Source organism: Pygoscelis adeliae, unplaced genomic scaffold, assembly GCF_000699105.1.
Source record: "Pygoscelis adeliae isolate BGI_AS28 unplaced genomic scaffold, ASM69910v1 Scaffold306, whole genome shotgun sequence".
NCBI lineage: Eukaryota > Metazoa > Chordata > Aves > Sphenisciformes > Spheniscidae > Pygoscelis > Pygoscelis adeliae.
Window position 1 is genome coordinate 2,162,343 of NW_008825072.1, and position 23,392 is coordinate 2,185,734.

At 40.2% G+C, this 23,392-nt stretch overlaps 1 protein-coding gene across 3 annotated transcripts in view; it reads right to left on the bottom strand.

The window, feature by feature from the left end:
- Window positions 1-23,392, bottom strand: part of MAST2 (microtubule associated serine/threonine kinase 2) — a 173,576-nt gene that overhangs the window by 11,953 nt on the left and 138,231 nt on the right. For all 3 annotated transcript variants that reach the window (XM_009326585.1, XM_009326583.1, XM_009326584.1), the window contains 13 exons: window positions 20,206-20,338; window positions 18,494-18,555; window positions 17,761-17,846; window positions 15,596-15,804; window positions 14,106-14,244; window positions 13,544-13,676; window positions 12,009-12,174; window positions 10,866-10,967; window positions 9,131-9,253; window positions 6,787-6,896; window positions 4,155-4,309; window positions 3,133-3,437; window positions 237-452 (listed from right to left, as the gene is read on the bottom strand). In XM_009326585.1, the coding sequence (XP_009324860.1) occupies window positions 237-452; window positions 3,133-3,437; window positions 4,155-4,309; window positions 6,787-6,896; window positions 9,131-9,253; window positions 10,866-10,967; window positions 12,009-12,174; window positions 13,544-13,676; window positions 14,106-14,244; window positions 15,596-15,804; window positions 17,761-17,846; window positions 18,494-18,555; window positions 20,206-20,338 (1,939 nt within the window). The remainder of the gene's footprint in view (window positions 1-236; window positions 453-3,132; window positions 3,438-4,154; window positions 4,310-6,786; window positions 6,897-9,130; window positions 9,254-10,865; window positions 10,968-12,008; window positions 12,175-13,543; window positions 13,677-14,105; window positions 14,245-15,595; window positions 15,805-17,760; window positions 17,847-18,493; window positions 18,556-20,205; window positions 20,339-23,392) is intronic.

Consider the following 23,392-nt stretch of genomic DNA (forward strand, 5'->3'; position numbering starts at 1 on the left):
CCCAGCTGCTGTTTGCAGAAGCTGCAGTCAGACCACACACACAATGCTCCTATCTGTTGCAAAGCAGTATTCATTATCCTGCTGAGTAGTAAATATTAAACCGATTGTAAAAGTTGGATCTCTCCCTCCCTGCCAGCAAGGGCATTATTCCAGGAGAGCGAAGGGGGAGGATCTGTCTGCAGACCTTTTGTTTAGTGCGCAGATTCTGACAATGCCTCATCCGAGGCATTTCTTACCTGAGGGAATCAGGAGAGACAAAGCAGTAGCGGATGCTGATTTAATCACTTTATTGACAGGTCTTGAGGTACGTTTCTCCCCTGATTCCCCAGAGAGCAACCTGTGTCGTGCCCGCCGCACTGCCAAATCGCTGATGGCTTTTGGAGTGGTAAGGTCTGGGCCTTCATTGCTATTACTGCGAGCGCGTGGATCAGAGAAATCTGCAGTGCTCCCAGCTACAGTTTAAATTAAAACAGATTAGAACCACAGGGAATTCCTAACAGTCTATTCCCCTACAGGCAAAATACATTAAATCAAAGTCATGTTTACATGAAGTCCAAGAGTAAATTTTCCTAAGAAGAAACCCCAGGGCTTGAATTTTTATTTACAGAAATGGTGTTATTCTGAATACAGAAAATTAGCAGCTTCTGTTCTGTTGGAAAAGCTCGCTAATGAAATCACGTTGCTCCGTAGCAGTTACATGAATCCTAAAGCTGCGGTGCAGTTCTGCAGGCAAGCCATTTCAATGGAGTCGTTCACAGATGAAAACAGGTTTATGGAAAGTGCTCCATTTTTACAACCCGCAAGAACTGTCAATCTTTAAGTTAAAACTGCCTGTAATAGAACAGCCAGGTTCTACAGAAGTTGCACATAAAAAATCCACTTTAAGAGAATACTAAGGTACTAAAGTCAGGGAAAGTAAAAATGTAGACTGCAAAGACAACCTTAATTCGCCCCCTCTTGTGCACTCTTGCAATTTAGTCTTGAATTACTTAACCTGCTATACTTATATATAAAATGCTAAGTAATCTTGAAAATCAGACTGGGCATGCAACAATAGTGGATGCTGGGGGCTGGGGGTGCTGTACTCAAGCTCGGTGCCTCAGTTCCCCATCTGATACCTTAAAGGGGGACTGTGAAAATACATTAATTAGAATTTACGAGGTGCTCAGAAATGAAAGTGGTGAGCATCACAGCAAGTCCACAAGGGAAATTAATCATTCGGTCTTCAAAAGCAAATTTTAAGCAGCAATAAATAAAGCCTAAGGGCCACATTTTGAACAATGAGGACAGAACAAAACATTGATCATTGTTATTTAAGTGGGCACGACTGCTCTGCATACTACGTAAAGCAGGAAGTACCACGAAAATAAAAATTCAAAGCACCATTCCCACAGACCTCAGTACCAGATGCCAGTTCAACATTTAACAGCCACAGAGTTTCAAATAAGTTTCCCAGACAACGAGGAACCCAGAATCGGAGGCTGCGTGTGAAAAGGCTGCGATATGCATTAAGAGGAGCACTCCGGGACAGTGACAGGAATGAAATTATCTTCTTGCAATCCCCTGCCTCTGACTTAACTTTGCAGGCTGGGGACACTGACGCAATGGTATCCCTGAATCCCATGCGCTGGATTAAAGACTGCTCTAATGCATTAGGCTCAGGGGAGCAGGCTGCCCAGGGAAGCTTCATTTTTGCCTATTTCAATTTGTAGATACTCAAATTTGCAATGAAAGTGTTCTTGCTATTTTTAATAGCATGTTTCAAGGCTTTTAGTATGAAATCAAGAAACTAAGGTTCCACTAAGGCACCTATGTCACCCAAGTATGTGGTAGCTTACTTCCTTCACTCCTACACCTTTTCCCATGGGTTAATGAAGTACATGATGGCAGCACTGGGCCTCTTCTGGGAGGATGAGCCATAGACAGGAATGGGACAATTTTGGAGGAAATTTCACAGGCTGCATTGCAGAAGAGGAATAATGAGATGTGGGGATCTTTGGCTTTGCTTTAGTCTGGAGGCAAATTTTCTCTAAGGCATTTCCACCTTCTGCTATCAATCCACCATCACATCTGCCCAGTGCCCTTCACCTTGTCCCTGCCCAGTCTTGCTGCCACTCTGACTCCTTGCTCAGTACCCCTTTCCTCTCCTTTCCATCCTCAACGCATCCACAATTGCTTTGCCTGCTTGCTCCGTTTCCCCCAGCAACTTGTTTCTTATTTTTTTACCCAGTTAGTCCTTGTTCTTCAATGCTATAATCTAGTTCAAAATATTATCTTGCCAACCTTCAATTCAACTTCCCCGCTCTCTTCCATTGGGCCAAATCTCCTTTCTTCCTCCATACTACTTCCCACCAGTTCCCAGCTCTGGCTTCCGCTGTACTCAAAAACGGGCAGTTCACCCTCTGCCTTCCCGGCGCCCTGAAAGGGGCAGGAGCTGGGGACACTCCAGCACCCAGAGCCCAGGCCTGCACCGCAGCAGCCCAGGGCACCATCACAGAGAAGGTCCTGCTCAGGCCAGTGCTGGAGAATGGCCTCAGGATGGACAAAGCTTCTGAGGAGTCAAACACTGACTTCTAAGACTCGGTCTACTAAACCTAGGCTGCACTTTTTTAAGCCTGCAACTTGGCTAAATTTCAGGATATTTGGCTGAGACAGCAAGTAGCTGTTTGTGTCCCTGACACAAACCCCACTCCCTCAGCAAATTTCAAGTCTCTACTCCAAACTTTTTTTATAAATAAATTCATAGGAAGCAGGGATCTGTTAGTATGGCTGACACCCATATTTCTCCAGCCCCAACTCAGCAGTGATCTGCTCTGACTAATGCTTAAAATAATGCTGCCTCAGGTAGGCACCCAGTGGTTGTAAGTAGGCATAGATCATATGGGTCTCAACCACGAGAAGACCTTAATCAACTTGAAGTGACAGGACAGAAATATAAGATGTAATTTTGAAGAGATTAAACCTCCGATGTCATTTTAAAGGCAAGCACATGCACAAAACTATACTAAAATAACCACTTAGCATGAGACATTCACATCACTTGACATCCAAATCCACAGTTCTACAGAGTTAACGTCTGCAAGCTAACACGGCTTTCTTGGGAACCACAACACCATCACACCAAGTACGTACCCGTCAGCGTTGAGGCGCTGCTGACAGCCGTGGAGGGGGTGGTGGGTCCAGCATCACCTTCCAGCTGCAGCTCTTGCTCCACAGGCTGTTCTGGAATGGGCACCGGCAGCCCCTCCCGTGACTGCACAGCAGGTAAGAGCATCCCCTCAGACTGTGGCCTTTTGAGAACAGTTCCCTCATCCTCGGCGGAGATGGCAAAACGGGGCATATCAAGAAGCCCTGAGCAGCGTCGGCGGACTGTCAAGGGTGGGCTGGAGTCGCTCTCCGTGTGTGAGGATTCAGACATAGACAAGCGCTTACGCAATCTAAGAGAGAAAACAAGACAGAGCCCCTCAATTAAGTTACGGGGATAATGAACTTTTAAGGGTGAAAATAACACACAGACCAAACTCACATATCTGAAGCCAATATATAGGTGAAGTTAGGAGACAGAGTTACATCATTAGGACTTAAAACAGCAAAGGGTTGGGACTTCACCTGAGTCTAGATTTCATATATATTCCGTTGTTAGGCTTCTAAGAAAGGAAGGAATAAAACCAATTCTGGGCATTCATATATTTCGCTGACGTTTTTATTAAAACACAAGATATTTTTGGATATTCTGAACTTTAGAAACTTTGGACTTTTCTAATGGTTTCAGTAATTTGTGAAAAATGGTAAAAATCTGGCAACACCAGACTTCGGATTCACTGATGTTTAAGAAAAAACTGCTGTTGGTACATCTCCAGCATAACTAGCCTTTCCATAAATGAAAGCTTTACTTAAGGTTAGAATCCTTTTAAGTTCAATTAAAGCATTTGCTACAAATTTAGGAGATGTTAGTACTTAATTAGATACATTTAAGGACTATATGACTTCTACACATTCATTTTCAGCTATTTATTCCACTCTCCAGGCTTCGCCTGTGGAAATACGTCATATGAAACATTCCTGACCTAACACTGGCCATAGAAAGTTTTGGCACAGGTCGGTCTTTCTCAGATGCTATGAGAAACCAAAAGACTTAGTTCTACAGAACTTACATTTCAGGAGACCCAATCACCCAGCTGCGGTCTCGACTCTTCAAGCCACCAAGGCTGTCCAGCCGGTCATCTTTTTCTTCACTCAGACTCCGTTTAGTTGGTGGTGGGGTCTTCCTCTCTTCATGGATGGAAAGACGTTCCATGCTGCTGTACACCTGCATATAGCAAAAGATCCTTCTGTACAGAGAAAACAAACCTCTGTGGCCTTTTCTGATCAAGGGGCACAATCTCTTCTCAAAATGAAAGATATTCCCCGAAAGCATGAACTTGGCAATGTTCTTTGAGTAAATAACACAGTGCAGATGTGACGTGCTCAAAGTGTGCCAGAGAGGAAGGAAAAAAACAAGCTTCAGAAACATGAAACATGCTTTTCTACAACAGCACCCAACACCTCTCCTCTGAAAACAGCCCAGCACACCACAGAATACTAAGACTTTTTGCAATTACTTGATTATTGTTCTTAACAATTCTCAAATCTAAGAGGAGATATTGCTAAAGCAGGCTCCACAGGTCTTGAGGGCTGGCATCTGGATCTTGAAATCTTACTACACATTCAATTCAGTGATAGGCATCACGCTCATGACCCCATTTCATTATCATCAGTCTATCAGCATTGCCCCAAGCTTATTTCAGAACAAAAAAGTCCTGCCCTCCTCAAGGAATCTACTATAATGCTGACAGCTTAATGAAAGTGCCTTTCTTGGTTTTACAGCCGTCTTTAAATAATTAAATGATTAAGCAAAAAAATCCATCCTTTTAAAACTACACTTGACTGTGGACCTAATTTACATAAGAAGAGATTAATGAAAATAATGTTATTAAAAATTCAGAGCATCAACAAGATAACTATTAATAAATCATATGGCTGAATTGTCAGACAAGAATTTCAAAATATAATGAGCCTTTTATGCCTCCCACATTACAAATGCTGTATAATTTTCCAGGTCTTAAAATAAATTCATTAAAAGTGAACTTTTCCTCTTTGTGGCAAAAACACTGAATCCTAAAGAAAAGCTTCAGTCTAACAGATGAATAATACTCATGGTGAGAAAAGGCAGAAAAAAGAAACCCTTACATACTCATGAGAACTTTTTCAAAACCCCAACTAATCCTTAGGTCCAATTTTAAACATACTTTTGGTGATGCAAATCAGGAGCAACTCCGTAAAATTAATGGTAACTGTTACTTAAGCCACTGTAGCCTGGCTGAGGACAAAGAAGAACGAACTGGTCCTTCAAAGCTGACTCCAGTAGTGGAAATCTGGAGGAACTGTCATGAAAAACTGAAACATCTTTCAGAGGCCGTAAGTAAAATTCCTGCTCCCGTCTCATCAAGAAGAGGGAAATACTGTTCATAGAGCGGGCTGACCACAAAACAGCATTTCTTCTCCCTTCTGCCCCTCCCCAAACATACTTTGTTTTATCCACGCTAACAGCGGGATTGTACTACTTTGAAATGTCCATAATCCCAGCTTTTTATTTCAGATCACCTGAGTAAGAATGAGACCTGCAGAGACCGAGTAAGGCATACTGAATCCAGAAAGCATGGCTAGAGGGGACCTCTTCAGGGTTTCCTGTCCATTTCCCCACCTCAAAGCAGAACCAGCTCTCATGTAATCACCTGACAGATGTTTCTCCAGCCTGTTCTTAAAAGCTGCCAGTGATGGAAATTCTATGAGTTCCCAGGCAACCCATGCCAGTGCTTAATTATTGTTCAGCACTGGAAAGTTTTTCTTATCGTCTATCCTATACCTCCTTTGTGCCCATGATTTCATGTCAGTTCTGGGTAGAACAGGAAGACCAATGTATCCTTTCCTTCTAGCAGTTATGTATTTGGAAACACATTAGGTTTTATGTTTTGTAGATCTCGGATCATTCTTGTTGCTTTCCTCTGGACTCTTTTACTGGTCCATGTTTATTTTAAGGAACATTGCCCAGAACAGGACAGAGTAGTCCAGCTAAGGCCTTCCTACTGCTAAGCAAATGGAAAGGATTTCTTCATTTGCCTTGCAGAAAATAGTCGTGCTCGCCCAGTATGGTAACTGCTTCAATAATTTGGCACCTCTAACTCACAATGCACTATATGCCCAAATGCTTCTCTTTGAAACTGTCACCTTTTGTTCCTCAGGCTATATTTGAGACAATGAACAGCAGAGGTGTAAACTTCACCTGAGTGCTTACTGCATGGGATCCCTTTGATTTTAGACCATTATACCAAAATGTCAGAATCAATTTTCATCCTAATACCATCTTGTCACCTATTGGAAGACCCTTTCAAAATGACACTGTTCAAAGCAAATAAACTTTGGACACTCCCTATGCCAGTATCCAAGTCATTAGTAAAAACATAAAACTGTATCAGATGCAGGAGAGACCTCCGCAGCACCCTGCGTATTAATGAAAGATTAAGAAATACAAAATCTCATTCTCCAATTATTCTTGCACTCACCTTCTAACAGGCCACAAACAATCACAGAATAAACAACGTACACAGTTTTTTCTTTCCTCAGTGAATACTAAACACCATGCGACTCCCACATATTGTCTGCACGATTAACATCTACCCCATACGAAGCAATGACACGGTGTTCCTCTCTGGATTTTTTCCTTTCAACAATTTAGCATGCTCCTACCTTGCTGAACCTTGGCGAGCATGAGGAAAACTGCCGAATTTCCACGTGATCATCATCATTAGTGTCCTCCTCTTCTTCCGAATCCAGGTGTTGGTACCGTTCTGAACGGGCTGTGAACAAGACGTGGCACATTTCATCAGTGTGGGGAGCGTGGATAACTCTCACACCTCAAGCATTCCTACTTGTCTACTTACAAAGAACTTTGAGTGTTCATATACCACGCAGGGTATTTTCCTTAAATATAAAGGAAAATGTTCTGGAAACATACCCAGTCAGTTTTGTTCATCCTGTACAATTAGCAGTGAAGAATACCTCCTTCCTACTGAATTTATCTTACATCATCAGCTATATTATATTCTAAAAGCAGCTGATACTCAGCAGATGTCTAATCCTGCAGACCCTTCATGGTAGGGATATTTCTTCCCTACGGCAAACAATCATATGGAAGGAAACACGGAAAGAATTCACTGTCCCGATTTCCAATAAACAGCTTTACAATTTTACAAAGTCTGTCCTGCACATACACATACAAGCCTTCTTTAAAAAATAAAAATATTTACCCCCAAAAAATATTTCCTCTTCTCCCTCCTACAACTAGAAAAAGGATTAGATTTTGTGAAAGAAAACGGGCAAGCAGCCAATACGCAAAGCTATTTTTTAATGCAAAAATCTAAACTGCCTCCAAAGAGATTTTGTGCTTTGAGATTTGCAGTACTGGATTTCTAAGCCAGCCACATTGGATTTTGCGGGGCAGGCGTTAATAAGTTTGGCTACAGAAAGCTGATTGCTATACTGAGCCAAATTTGCTGCACTGTATCAGCCAGAAAGCTACTTTTGTAAATTCTAAAATTTTCTGCATTAGGGTTTATAACAGCAACGCCAACTCTTATCAGCGTCTGTGAGATATTTCCTGACGTGAGAATTCCAGCCTTTATAAAGGACTCACATCAAAGTCACCCCGATAACCTGCTGAGTATGCCTGGGCACTTGGGGAGTTTGCCATCATTCCTACTTGACAGACCCAGTGATTTGCACCACTGAACATAACGTGGTGCTTTTACCCACCAGGATTCGCTCACGGCTGCTGTGCTGAGCCTCTCCCAATCACTGACCCAATTCACTGACCAGAGCTCACGTTCAATGTCCGTACATCCAATGAGCAGGGGGAACACACTGCCACCTTGGTTTCTACATGTATGTTGTACCAATGTAACCTCAACATATGCAAAACACACCTCTGCCCCCTCTGCACAGCTTGAGTCAAATTGCTCTCTGCAGTGAGCACGTGGAGATTTCTCAATCTCTCTCTCTCCATCCTACCTCTTCATCCAACCCCTAATCTAAAAGCCTCTTCCCCAAACTGGGAGAGCATTATCTAAATATGATCTCTGCTTTTGCAGCGTGGCAGCCGAGGGGCTGGAGGCAGGTTGCTGTCCCCCTCCCTTCACCCTGAGTAAAGCGCAGGAGCAGAGCAAAAATGTGCTTCATACGGAGTCAGAGAGTTCCATGGCCCTGCGAGAAGGATGGAAGGAATTCCACTGAAGTAGGGCAGAAAATTCCATAGCTCAGGAAACTGAAATAGCCCAGTATCATCATGCACTGCAGCTGGAGTGGGGGAAAGATCCCCCCTAACCAGTGACAAGCCCAAGCCCTTTCCACCTGCTCAGCTCCCCAAGTCAAATGAGAAAAGCTAAGGAGCAGAGGCTCTGGGGATAGAGACCTCTCCATCCCTCACATGACGCTCCTCCCTCCTCTCCCAAGAGCATCGACTCTGTCTGGTGCTTATCTGGAAATACCAGGAATCTTACATAGCACTGATATCATGGCAGTTCCCAGACGTTTATACACACCAGACAGGCACTTCACTTCATATCTCATTAGAGTTAACAATACTAAAAAAAGGTGATACGCTTGCAGTGAAAATAATTTAAGTTACTTTAAATCTCTTTGACCATTGGATTATCAACATCTCCATCTTTATAAACGATGTATATCCCTCTGTGGGAAAGATAATATCGCTCAAAAACTGATGGAAGCTGGACATACCAAATGCTTTGGAAGTACTGTAATAAACCCAGCATAACTACCACAGCACCTCTAACTGCAGAGCCATGGCTAGCAGGACCACAGGCACCAGTGAAAGGCCAACTGACTTCAGCAGCAATATTTTTTCATTTAAAATTAATTTGCTTTCAAAGAAACCTTACTTGGCATTCAACAGAAACTTTTTAAAGCAATTTGCATCGTGTTTTATTCAATTTCTAACACTGACTTATCTAACAATTTCAAAAATGAAATGTGCACAAAAAATATGATGCCGTTTAGGCTGACTCTTTAGCCTTACTGTCAAAATAGCTTGTGTCATCCTCAGATTCCAACTGTGGGATGAATTCAGCTTTCTGCCGAAGTAATCCATTCCAGTCCAAATCTTTAAAGAACCGATGCTGTTTCACTTCAAAGGCACTACCTGAAATAAGCATCTTTTATTGCAGAGTATTTCTTTCAGCATTTGCATAACAAGAAAAACAAACCCTAAAAATATCAAGAGCCTTAGAGAATGTACCCGAGTACATTTACGTCACACATTTTCCAGGAATTTTGAGAAACAACTCATCCTTTTACCAAAGTGGTGATGCAGGATAAAATCTGAACAAGATTTCCTCCTTCCCACCTCCTCTTCCTGTTTAATGACAACACATGACTAAGCTGGCTGGAAGACAGCATCTGCTGTTACATTCCACAGCAAGTTGCAAGATTAAGAACTAATTAACATGTTAATTTAAAATTTCCAAACTCTAAATACCATCTTGATCATAGCTAAATAAAGAGAGCAAACTCAGAAAGGTACTTAGCGTGTGCATGGCTCCACTCTCAAGAATAAACTCATTCATGTGCTTAAAACAAGGCAGGGGCTTACACATCTTCCTGAATTAGTATCTTTAGTTATTAACCTCAGAAGCTTGGGTACCCAGAAGGAAAAACTAAGGATTATCTGTCTACTAGTATATGCATTTTTCTTCAAATGAATTAATATTTATAAAAGGTGCTACTGTCTTTTTAAAAAAGAGAACAGCAGAGGAGAAGAGATAAAAGGTTTGCTGAGTGCCAGTGGCACTACGAGATGCCAAGTGGAACAGCAGTCTCAGCATTACAGGTATATAAGAAATCAAAAAAATCAGTCCATCAACTCATTTTATAGGGCAAGAAACTCTACATCTTTTCCATGACAGCAACATCTTTCAAGTACATGGATTTAAAGTAAAGAAGAACATGTGAAAACCATCTGATATCATTATTAATTCATGATCTATTCATCACCCTTGTGTGCACTGTGTTAAGTCTGCTGAATACGTGTGCCTTTTGGAATTGTTATATAGATAAGTTTTTATTTTATCCTTAAAGCATAGTTTCCAATTGAAAATCCAAAATTAAATCAAATAAATCAAATCAATGAAACAGACAACCTGTGCCATGAAGCTGCAGTGTGCACAAATGATTTTAAAAGAAGAGCATAGCTAGAGAATATTTATGGGTTTTTTTACTATCAGGAAATGAGAAGTGTTGACTTGTAAAACTTTAAATCTGACATTATAATACAGAAAGATTGACATACGCATCTGACTTTGCCAAAGAGACTTTGTTGTATGTTTGGAGAATTCTACAGTACAAGCCTCTAGGAATGGGAAAGTTTTCATTTATTTTATTACACCCAGGAGTACACAACCATGTAGGGGATTAAGCCCCTAGTCAAAGAGAACTTCAAAGAAATCTGATTATACACTGTTCAAATGGAAACAGAACCCTCAAGCCTTTAATGGAACAGCACAAATTTGAGAAGTTATGTTGCCAAGCTGACGGTGCTCCTTTCTTGTTTCCCAAACAAGACAGTCATATCTGTCTGACTCATGTACAATCTACACCAATCCTCAGAGCTTTATCACACAGGATGCACTGAACCCAGTATGAACTGTTTCCCAGCTCTAGATGAGCTTTTTTCAACATGGGTAGGTGTGCATCACTGGCAAGGTAGCTTCTTTTCCTGCCTCTGGCTAGTACTTTCCAATGCACAAAGTTCCTACCTGTTCCCATTCTTTCCAGAGGATTTTGGCGGAGAAGCTTAGAAATGAGGTCCTGGGCATCTGGTGGCAGTGCATCATCACCTTCTGGCCAAGCAATTTCATCTGTGGACAAAAAGAGACTTGACATTTTCTACCAGCTTCAGGACCAATTTGAATAACCATTCACATTCCTATACTGTAAAACGCAGTGTTCAGTACTGCCCCAGAATCATAAAGACCTTGAATTCAGCAGCTTGCATACTTAATATAATTCAAGCATTGACATTTTCCAAAATGCATAAAATTCAGCATCAGCTAAAGCTGCTGTCAATCCAAGCAGTGCTTGTGGAGAAAAAAAAGCATTAAGAACTCTATTAATAAAGTATGAAATGGGACTTCCATGACAATCCTTAAACAATGACACTGACAATAGTGCAGCTGTATCTCGTGCCGGCACATTCCACACTTGTTATACTTGGAACAGAGAGAACAATTCACAGGTAACAATTTCACGCATCATATTTAGTTCTTTGCTGAAATTTGGTTTTTACAAAGGACATTTGCCAAGTGTGTTAAAAATTCACTGTTTCAGAAAGCTTTCCCAATAGGAAATGCTTTCACTGGCATATTCAGAGAGAACACAAAGCAATGGTTTGTCCAACTCCAAGCAGGAGATAGGTTTAAAAAGCCACAAGACATGAAGGTACCGAGTACAACAGCTTCAATGCGTCTTGCTTAGAATTTCCTTTTTATTTCATTTATACAATTACTAATTGACTGACATTTGCACCTACAGAAGCAATAACCAAAATCAGACTGAATTAGATCAGTTGGCGGCCGCTCCTTTCATATTCTCCATCATTTAAGTTAAAAGACAGAACAGAAAAATCCCCAAATAATTTTCCCTGGTCCCACAAGGATTTGCATTACTCCCACACCATGCACAATGACAGAACTATCTAGCAAGATGTTAAGCAACTCAACAACTTTTGAGAGCTGGAATCAGATGGATGCTACTTTGACACAGAAAGATAAATATTTTGAAATTAAAACCCATTATTTTATACCTAGTCTTTCTTGACTAAACTGTGGATCCTAAATATTTTCAAGGTTTTACTTCACAGCACACTTTGAAACCCCTTCAGAACCAGAACAGAAACATACCACTAATCACTTGTCCAAACAGCTCTTCAGGTGTGTCCCCAAAGAAAGGAACACAGCCAACTAGAAACTCGTACAAGATAATTCCCATGGCCCACCAGTCCACGGGCTTCCCATAGCCCTGGCGCAGGATCACTTCTGGTGCAATGTATTCCGGAGTCCCACAGACCTCAAAAGAAACACACAAGAAAGCAATAAACCTACAAATTGCCAAATTCACATCAAAGCTTATTTTTGTCTTTTTTTTCTTTTTCCCCTCAGAGCTTTACAAGGAAGTTATTAATGTTTTGTCACTAACCACTTTATGCTGTGAACTACTTCCACAGAGCAAGAGTCTATATATGAGGAACACATTACCTGCACAGAAACGATATCACATACTATGAAATGTTCCTAGTGTGGACATGCCAGCTAAGTAGTTCTTTGGTGCGTGTATATTAAAGCATACAGGAAAAATGCGTATTCTGTGCGTATAGGTCTGTCTGCTTGATGGATGTCTACTGGCACAGCTACAGCTATCAGGAAGTGAGTTTTGACAAACCTCGCACATCTCTGTGCTAGCAGAATTTAGTTTCACAGATGCAGAATTAGCAGCACAGCATGATTACACACTTCAACATTTAAACTTGGGAGGTACAGCTGGCACAGACAACGGCTAAGGAAATCATGTTAGAAGGCCTAAGTTGCCTCAGGCTTAGAAGCAGCAACAATAACAAAATAGCTGTAAAAAATGTAACACTGCAAAGTGCAAGACCATGATCTAGTGACCAAAGAGAGTTCCTGCTAGAAAAAACATCATTACTCAGAAGCAAGGGAAGACAATACCACAGGATGATTATGAATTAACACTTGGCACAGCTAAAAAACAAAATTCAGCTGTGATCCTAGGTATTTTCAGAAGAGAGAAGTATTTTTTAATCCCATTATACAAGGCACCGGTGAGCCTGCATCCAGAACAGTATAGTTCCTGTTAACTATGACCAGGAAATATCAACTCAAGCTGAAAGAGGTGCATGGAAGAGCTATTCATTCATTAAAGGAAAATGTATCTTGTTATCTAGAAGAACTTAGCTGGTTAAGCCTAGCAAAATGAAGGCTAAGGAGAAAAATGACCCTTAGTAAATATCATGGGGATAAAAATCAGTGTTTAAGCCATCACACAAAATTACAAGAAGAAACATATAGGGACTTGCCATGAACTTTCTAAGCACCAGAAGGGGGAGACCGTGGAACAACCTTCCAGCAAAATCCATGTTACATCCCTAAACCAACTTCTGTTTGCACCTGCACTGCTGCCTGGGCCACACTTTCAATATCCTAAACTAAGAGCTGAACTGCATCACTCCCAAACAAGAAGTTGAAATAACAATCAATACCAATTTACGCACAAACATGAGAATGGACTTGTATCTTTTCCTCCCATTCTACAACGCACAGCACAGCATCGAGGCAGAGGGGGAGTGCTACAAACTCCGATTCTATCCCAAGACAGAATCCTGCATCTGATCCCACATCAACAGATAAAAATTTCAGCTTACCTGCTTGTCCAGGAATTCCCTGGTATCCTTCTCAATGTGTCCCTCGTAAAGATTAGTTGTAAGACTCATTAACCCAATTTTAGACAATCCAAAGTCTGTTAGTTTAATGTGACCCATGGAAGTTATCAGAAGACTAGAAGAAAGAGAAGCAGCAAAATAATCCAACATTCAATTAGTTGTTTCCCAAAAGCAATTTAAAAAAAGAACACAGGATAATGCTAAGCAAGTTCTCAGTGTTACGTCCCTATCAAACACCTGGAAGGAACCTCCTATGCAACTGAATATCACAGAGCAGCCAAGGCAACTAGAAATCAGACGACCTTCTGACATAATTTCATCAGTGTAGCAACAGCTTTGAGTAAATATCTGAAGACGTTCTTCCCACCCTTTCTCAGTGTCTATCTGGTTCTACATCAGTAGTAAGAGACTCCATAAAATCTCCTACATGTCAGATGCCATTGAAGACCTCTACTGTCTCTAGCCCCCATGTCCTCTTGCCTATGGAGAAAGCCCGTGAAAAACTGTCTCTCTCCCTCCAGCTTCTGAAGAGCTAAAGACTTACTTATCAGGTTTTAGGTCACGATGAACAATCCCATAATTGTGTAAGTACTCCAATGCCAGAACAGTCTCGGCAAAATACATCCTTGCCATATCAACAGGTAGGGCACCAATGTTCTTGAGAAGTGTAGCACAATCACCTCCTAGAAAAAAAGGTGCAAATATGCCACAGTGAAATGGCAAATATCAGTAAGAAAGAACAGCTACGGGTCTACAATGCTAGATTAGAGTAAGTTTCCTAAAGGGTGTCTCTCTCAACCCTGTTTGCCTGAATTCTAAAGCTCTCTCTATACTCCGTCTTGAGCTTCAAATGAATATTAAAATCTTAGGAAAACTGAGATCCATGTACATTTCCAAACCCTAAGCAAGCCTTGAAGAAAGGGCAGTTCATGACTGTTTGGTGCCTCTATAAATTTGTTTGCTTTCCACCACTGAGACACATACTACTTCTGATATACAAGCTTCTTAAAATAGAAAGTAAACACCTCTACAGATACTAATTGGCTCTCCCTACACATGGAGAGGCAGCCATGCCTTTGGACACAGTGGTAGTCACAAAAATAAGCCTGTGGGCCCCTGATTCAAGCTTCTTAAGGAACATTGGTCACACATTTCATTTGACCTTCATCTCTACTTGCAAATAGGAATTCATATTAAAATGTTATGTCAATACATGTTTTCATTCCATTAATTTATCTGAAGGAGCACTGATACAATAACTACAAGCTTATTTCTCATAAACATTCAGCCAAGCACGCCAAGCATAAGAAATTAATCCTATCCACCAGTGGAAATATATTGCTTACAATAAGATACAGTGATAAAAGAAAATCAAATAATATTCCAAAGAATAAGCAAAACAAACAAAAAAAACCCAGCATAAAATAGCACTGTGTTTTAAAGAAGGCTGCTAAAGAACAAAGACTGTGTTGCTTGGTGATGTTTCTTAACTGCCTTTTTTCTAACTGCAATGCCAAGCAAACATGCTATGAATCTAGCCATGCCATCCCATAGGAGAGTGCGAGGACTTCTTTCCAGTAAGGACTACAAAGTTCATGCTGACTTCTGACCCCAGCAGTTTTCTACATGTGGCTTTATGTTTCCTCAGCTCCACTGCAATCATGTTGTATTAGTCACAGGGATTCACAAATGGAGTATCTCCTTACGCTAAACTGTACTAGCGGTAGAATGACTCATTTCTCCAGCTCAGCCCGAGTAGTCCATACACTCCTCCCTAAAAGGGCATCGTGACCTCCCCTGCAACTGCAGGGCTGACTGAGCTCACTTTCCATGAAGAAAGGACTAGCACACACACGGGATGGTCTTCCTGTTTATTGTGTTCAGAGCAGTGTACCGATCAGTCTTACACCCAAAAGTACACATCTTATAAATCACTTGGAAATGTCATCCTTCATGAGGAGACACACTGCATACACACTATACGTCCACCCTACCTATCTACACCTTTGCAGGTGTAGATAATGACAACCATACCTTCCACATACTCCATAACCATGCACAGGTGGCGCTTGGTCTCAAAGGAGCAGAACATGCTGACCACAAAGGGGTTCTCAGCAAACGTCAAGATATCTCTCTCCACAAAAGCCTGCTGGATCTGGTTTCTCAAAATTAGGTTCTGTTTGTTGATCTTCTTCATGGCAAAACGTTGACGGGTGGTCTTGTGTCGCACCAAATACACCGCTCTGGAAAACCACATACCAAGAGGAAAAGTTCCATTTTCAGTTCAAACTGTTTTGGCTTTTTTGTTTTTAAAAAACAGTGATGGTAACTGTTTTGGATGGATCCTGACAGACTTATGTATGACTCCATAAAATCCCATCTCAGTGCCAAGCTCCCCTAGAAAAGAAGGAACCCCATGATGCTTCCTTCCAAAAGCTACTCTACCTTCTTGAATTAAGCAGCATTTTTGCTGATGTGACTAACAAGGAGATATTTCAGACACATGTCACAAACTTCCTTAAGCATCATTGCAGAGGGGCATGTATTTTTCAACACTACAGTCACCATTTCACTTAAAAAATTGTCCAAAACATATGGAATCAGCACGATATCTTTCCAAGCTCCATAAAATTAATTTGACGCAACACTGTCACCAGGGATTTCCTTCAGTAAAGTATCTCTTACATTTCTATCACTTGCAGATCATTAGATTCCTGCACATTAATAATACAGTTTGCAAATAAAATTTTCATCCAGTTTGCCTGCCTTATTGAATCAGTACTTGTTTCCTTTTCTCTGGAGTGTATTACATTTAACATGGTATTGTGTCTCACCAGCAGCTGACTATAAAATACACCCAGTATAAAGACAGATATGAGTAACAGCAAAACTACCACCTCTCTCGCCCCTTTTTACAAAGTTATGTTTAAATCACGGGGCCTGTGCAGAAATAGGACTGAAAACATATAAAATCTCCTTGTCTAACAATGTGTCTCTTTGACCTGCTCCGTTGTGTCTTCACTGACCAAAAAATACGCTTACACTTTTTCCACATATAATTTTTAAAAAATGAGTTGCTGTTAACTAAACACCCACTTCAACAGAACTCTCAAGCACATGCTCAAGTTTTGCTGTTATGACCTACTGAATATCACTGCTTTTCAGTTACAACCTAATGACTATCACTGGTAAGGATTTATGAACTGCAAAGAGTCAGGAACCGCCTTTAAAATTCTGGATAGGTTTGTATGAGCGGTTAAAATTTTAACCGACCAACTTCATTCTGGGTTCTTCAATGGATAATAAAATCTAATAGCATTTTTACTGTACTACTATTCACAGTAGATTTGCCCCAATGTAATTTTAGCATTTCTTTTAGTATTTCAAGTGCTTACAAACAGCCACATATGTTACATATATAATCTGAATACATGGAAGAATGGAAAAGCATAAACTACTTCTCCCTCAATATTCTTGCTGTTTCAATGAATCATCAATCATATTTGCAACTACAGAATTTTACCCTCACTCAGCCTTTAAACAAACACAAATCACAGGACTTAACCAGACAGCGTGAAAGGAAATACAGGCTGCCTTGCTAAGCAATAAGGAAATGGGTGCAAAATAATTTTCTCAGACTCATGGAACTACACTTTTTTACTATTACTTAGGAAATCTCACAATAAACTAAGTGACAATACTTTCCCTAGAAACAATGTTTAGGAAAAATGTTTTTGTCATCTCAAGCTAAGGTACTGAAGTGTCTGTATTTTACCTACCTACCATAAAGAAACGGTGCAGAAATAGTTACTGGAAAAACAGGCTTGAGGTCACAGCTAGGAAGTGCTTCAGAAAATTTGTGCCACAGAGGGATTAGGAATACCATATTCTGAAAGCTTTAATGTAGGACAACTAACTTCCTGAGCTGAAAGCTGTGTGTCAGTTTGGCACAATGTAAGGAAGCCAGGAACTCTGTCCAGTTACAGGGGCTATTGTCTAAGAAGCCCCGAGAACGTGCAAGAAATGGCATCTCTCAGAAGAATGCAGACGACATTGCAAGTGTGGAACCTTTGTAAGACCCAAGCAAAATTAATTTATGCTGTGGACCCAACAAAAACCAGTCATTCACCAAACTTTGCTATAGCCCTTCCCTGGGTAGGACTAGTGTTTTTTTCTAAAGCAAATTCTAAAAGCCTTACCCATAAGCACCATTACTGATCAGTTTAATAGTTTCAAACTCTTCTTCAGATGGAGTTTTCTTTGACTGGACAGAGGCCCCACGGCTCTGGGGAAAGAAGACAAGAAAATGGAAATCAGGAGCAGGAATCTTCATTCTACACGTCACTTTTTTGTCGTTTTCTTCTTTAAGCAGCATTCACCCAAACTCAATCCACTTCTAAACCACTGGAGCCCTCAGCTTTAGGATAATCATCTGTATCCCCAGGACCCTTGCAGATTCCTTCCACAATTATTAGCACAATCAGTGGACTATAAGATTCAGGCCTTTCCCCAACATTACATTTTTAAAATACCAAGCTAAACAACTAAGGATTTTTGAAACCTAGTGAGTTATATAATTAAATTTTTCCAATAGTCCATTACTAAAGCTAACTCTCTTCAACACTCATCACATTTTACAAACGCAGATATAAAGAATTTCTCCAGATGATTTTTGTTTGCAACTCTAAAAAAAAAAGTATCAATAAAACTTGATGATAATGCCTGTTTGCAACTTTTAAGCATTTCACCACGACAGTATAGAGATTTCCACATTTTTATGAGCGTATACTCTAGTTTTAACACGCGCTTTTAAATGTCAGCACTTTTTTTTTTTTAATTACAATTACTCTGCATTATAATTAATTCTTTACTGTAGACTACTTCTTTCCAGAGAAAAAAAAGTGCTAGACAGTAAGTGTATTACTGCTTTACCTCGACTGAATCATCTGTCTCAGGAGTGTCTGGGCTGTCATAGCTATTCAGCTGGGCCATTTCTGAAAAGAAAGAGGAAAGATTACTCCTAGTGATCTCAATCAAACACTGTTCTCTTTGTTTATACAAGACAAACAGAATTTTAAGAGGTGCTTGTAGATGACGAAGGACATTTTTCCCCTCTGTAAAGTCACCCCAATTATACAGTGATAACCTTTAACATCTTTTAAGCTGTAGGCAGTATTTTATATAAAGATTAATATAATTAATTGCTCTAATTTCAGCCTGATTTATTCTAGGTGGTTTTTATAATAAGTAAAAGCAATAAATGCAAGTTTGGGGAAACCACTAGCTAGTTAATATTAAAACCTATTCCATGCATGTAGGCCTGCATATAGCCTGGTGGCACCTCTGTACTCCAGAAAATAAAAAGCATTACATTTCAAACAACCTCCCTCCATGAAATGTGTCTGATTCTGCAAAATACTGAGCAGCAGCAAACTGGGAGAAAGTCAGTTAGTTTAGGCTACTCAGCTGTCTTAGGAGATGCTATAAACTTTGCAAAACCAAATCCTACATTAACTACTAGTCTCTGCACAGACATTGACATTTCTGGGTGCCCTCCTTACAGAAAGGAAATAAGGCACCTTGACATCTCCACACATTTCTGAAGAAAATTTGACTTTAGTAAGGGGAATTAGTGATGGAAAGGTTCTCTCCCATGACAGGGATCAAAGGAAATTTCCCTTTAATGTCAGATTTCAACAAATGCTATTAAATTGCATTTAGCAATCTTTGGTAGAAATTTTCACGAAGAGCTCTTTGCTTGAAGTCAACCTGTCACTGTCATTCCGGTAAACACCGTAAAGTTAAACTAGTCCTATCCAGACTACTAATTTATGCTAAAATTATGCTCTCCTGAGAAAACAAAAAGTACCGTTCAATTACTGAAATATTCTGCAGTAACCTCCAGTCTCTGTCACACTTTCTATTGTTGCTGAGCAAGCTGTGCATGCTCCTAAAACTTGTCACAGGAGAAGAGATTCAGCTAGCAAAGTGCCAGGCAGAAATATTAACTTACAAATTCCAAAGTTAGGATCTTCTGGGCCTCTGTACGTTTATAGCATATTCAATTTACCATATGCAATTTTGGCACCTAGCAGAAAAGCTGTTACTGTCTTCTAAAGCATTACTCTCTTTAGTTTCACTGCTATGCAAGATGTAAAAATACAGTCTCATCTCCACCTAAAAATTCATACTAGTCCTGGTTTCTCATGGAAAATCACAACAAATACACTTTTCCCAGAGAGGACAACAAAGTGGAATGACAAGATACTTTCCAACCACGTCACCAGCAGGCAGGCAGATCAGAAAAATAACGGGTAAATTTACTTTTCCTGTCCAACAGCACAGAGAAAACAGTTAAATCATAAAGCCATTTTCTAACATTGTTTCAGCTATAATACAGGGAGACATTATTAACGTCATAAGTAAAGAACTGTCACTGTTGATGTGCGATCCTCACCCCAGCAACACTCCTTTGAGACATGGGGCTGGAAAGGACAGTCTAGAATTTGACAGCAAACAGGAAAATAAGGAAAAATGGCCTAGAAATTAAACCAATAAAATAAAAGCCTCCTTCAGCTATGTAGTGACCAGGAGATCTGGTTATCCTTTCAGCAGTTTGGAGAGTACAAAACAAGAGTTCTCACCCTCCAGGGGATCCCTAGTGAGTCCCAGCTGGCTGATAATATAACGAGGAATGTCGCATTTAATTCCTTGCCCTTCCTTGGCATGGCCTTCTGCAGCTTCTAACAAATGGTAGAACTCTTCAGGATCAAACTCCTATAGCAAGGTGGTGAGAGAGAGAGGGAGGTGTAAATGATTCAGCTTTATAATTACGAAAAGTTTCTCCCCCATACAGGATATTCCTCAGAAACATCCAAAGTTAATTCTGGGCTCAGCAGTGATGCAAAACATTTGCAGTTACAACAAGCATGTCAATACATTTCACTCTGCTCTGCAAAAGTGACAGACATTTACAGCCTGCTGGATGTCCACTGGCTTAGATCTGCAAAGCAAAACAGGACAAGGACCATAGGGACTTTTTATGAACCAAAACCGGACTATCGGATAATACGGTCATGATAATGTAAGCATCAATGTGGACACACTTCCCAATTTTGTCACATTGAGATGTGCCAGGGAAAGGTCTGTGACGAAAACTGAGGTGCCGCCTTCTGCCACCTCCGTCTGACAGGTGAGTTAAGCCAATATAAACCTCTCCTGCTTTCAAATGTCACTTCTGATCAAACCATACACCCACCCAATTCTGTAACTGTCCCGACCTTAGCAACTGCTAATAAAATGATTAATAAAACAGCAATTGCTATTTTATCAGCAGAGAAGATTTCACTTTCTATATAAGAAATACTGCTGCAGTATTTCTTGTACTATACAGTACAGGATCATCTTATCAACTCAGTCTTGGTGTATGTGATCTCTAAGGCAAGAAAAGGTTATAAGAAGGTGTGATCTCTTTTACTAGACTAACAGATATAGTTGGAAAGACAAGCTTCTGGCGGCAGGAGCACTCTGCTTAGAAGCAAATTCACTAGTTAACTTTAACTCTCCCCTGCAAACCTCATCATTCCCCAGCAATGAGCAGCTTTGCCAAGACATGTCAAAAATTTTCTAGTGAAATGGGAAGATAAAAGGGGAAGAGTTACAGCATACAGTTGTGAGGGCATCAGAAAAGAACTGACGTGAGGGTGCTCAGCAGCTAAGAGAAAAGAGAGCACAGAACTGCAAAATATGATAATGTAAAGGTATTTGAATGGTTAGAGAGACAGAGAAAAGATGCACTTTTTCTTGATTGCTTTAGGCAATGCTGCTTAGATACATGCTGTCACCAAAGACAGCAACAATGCAAAAAAGTAAGTTCCTTCCTAAGTCCTCTGGAAAAGGAGTCATCAACTACCTCAGAACTGGCAGAAAGCAGGAGCCAGACCAGAGAGGACCACAGGAGAGAGATGGTCACAGTTCTGCACTACTGAAAGGGAAGGCGGAGTCAAGGAAGGACTCTTCAAGATACAACTGTAGGTCGTTTATTGGTGAGTGAAGGACAGAAGAAAAAAAGTCTGGTGACAAAAAACTCAAGCGTACAAAAAATTAAGAAATTAAACAAATTCCAATTCTGTCTTCTTTCTAGTAGATTTATTTAATCATCCAAATACAGTTTTACTTAAATGGAGACGAATGATCCCTACTAAGCAGAGGCAAATGCTATGGAAAAATAATCTGAAAAAAAGAATAAATAACATACTTTTTCCAAAAGGTGGTTTCAGTGATGCACAAAACACGTTATTATTTTCCTGAAGCCCCAGACACTCAGTCCATAAATAAACGTTTCACAGTCCAACAGGTAATACAAAGACTGAAGCCAAATAACTGAAGTTTAAAATACTTAAATGCCTTCACCCCCATTAAAACAATCACAACCATCACAACCACTGTCTATATGGTCAGTTATTTCATTTACAAGGAAGAAATAAGAATGAGCTGTGTTACTAAAACTAACATTAATATTAAATCTTAGAATCACAAACAATGAAGCTAGAAGTTAAATTACAAAAAAAAAGTTAAAAAAAAAAAAGAAATGTAGTTCTCAAGCTATTTAAATGGTAGACTATCCATTGCTATATTTCTTGTTCTTTTAAGGGATAAAAGGGACATTAATACTTAAGTCTTCATGTCAGCAGAATAAAATATATATATGGAAAAAATTGCTAGGAAGGCAATCAGGTTAAATAAACAGGGAAGACTAATATACAGATACAAATATTATTGTTGTGCTTTGAAGTCTAGCCACTTCATTGTCAAGGTTATCCCTAGATGCTTTGGAGTTCATTACTCAAATCTCAATGACTTTACGGCTTCTACCTGCTCCCACTCACTTTGCAGAACATCAGGTGCAGAAGATAGTGGAGGAACCTGGAGACCTATTGATTTGCAGCTAAAAGCTGGCTTGAGTTTGGATCTGCTTGCAGGTATAGAAATGGGTTCACAAAACTTACTGAGGATTCATGCCTTCCTAGATGACGTGTTACTAGCAGAATGTATGCAAGCATAAATGTCAATGGTGAACACAGCAAATACAAACACAATAAGCTTAAATTTAGTTGCTTTCTTCATTGTCTTCACTTCCAAAGGATATTTTGAATAAGTGCTAGAAGATAATTGGAGTCACAAAACTCCTCTAAATCACAAAAATAGTTTTGAAAGCCAAAGAATTCCCAGTCTGAATGGAGTTGTGTCCAGGATTTTCAATGTAATCTAGTGGAGAGTTCTTGAATAAGTAAGTGTAGGCATCTATCTTTCTAGTTGTGTGGCCTACTTCTTCATCGCTGACAATGGTCATCCTTGTGCTATAGGGTTCACAGCAAAGCAATCCATCTGACAGTCATGGAGGAGGAATAAGGGAACCCTCTGAAGTCTACTGGTGTTTTCACCAGTACCTCAGCAGATTTTTTCAAAACCTGGTATCATTGGAAAGGTTGGACCACTCTTGTCTACTTTGTCAAAGAAAGCTCCACAAAACTCATTATCCGCTAGTGACTCCAGTGATAAAAGTCATCCCCGTGCACACTGCCCACAGTGTGCTTCAAATGTTAACTGTACATCTATGTCCAGCCACAGATTCCTAATTTAGCCAACTTCTTTAATGTTTCAATCAGATGTAGCTTCTTTGTCATTTTTACGTCCAGAAAGAACCAGTACATTGTGAGCTTCGACCTCTCATGTAACACAGCCAAGGAATTTCATCCTGCTATTTCATAAGTTTCCACTGTAGGTTTGTGACACCTTCTCCAGCCCTCAGACAATTTTTTGTGACTCTTC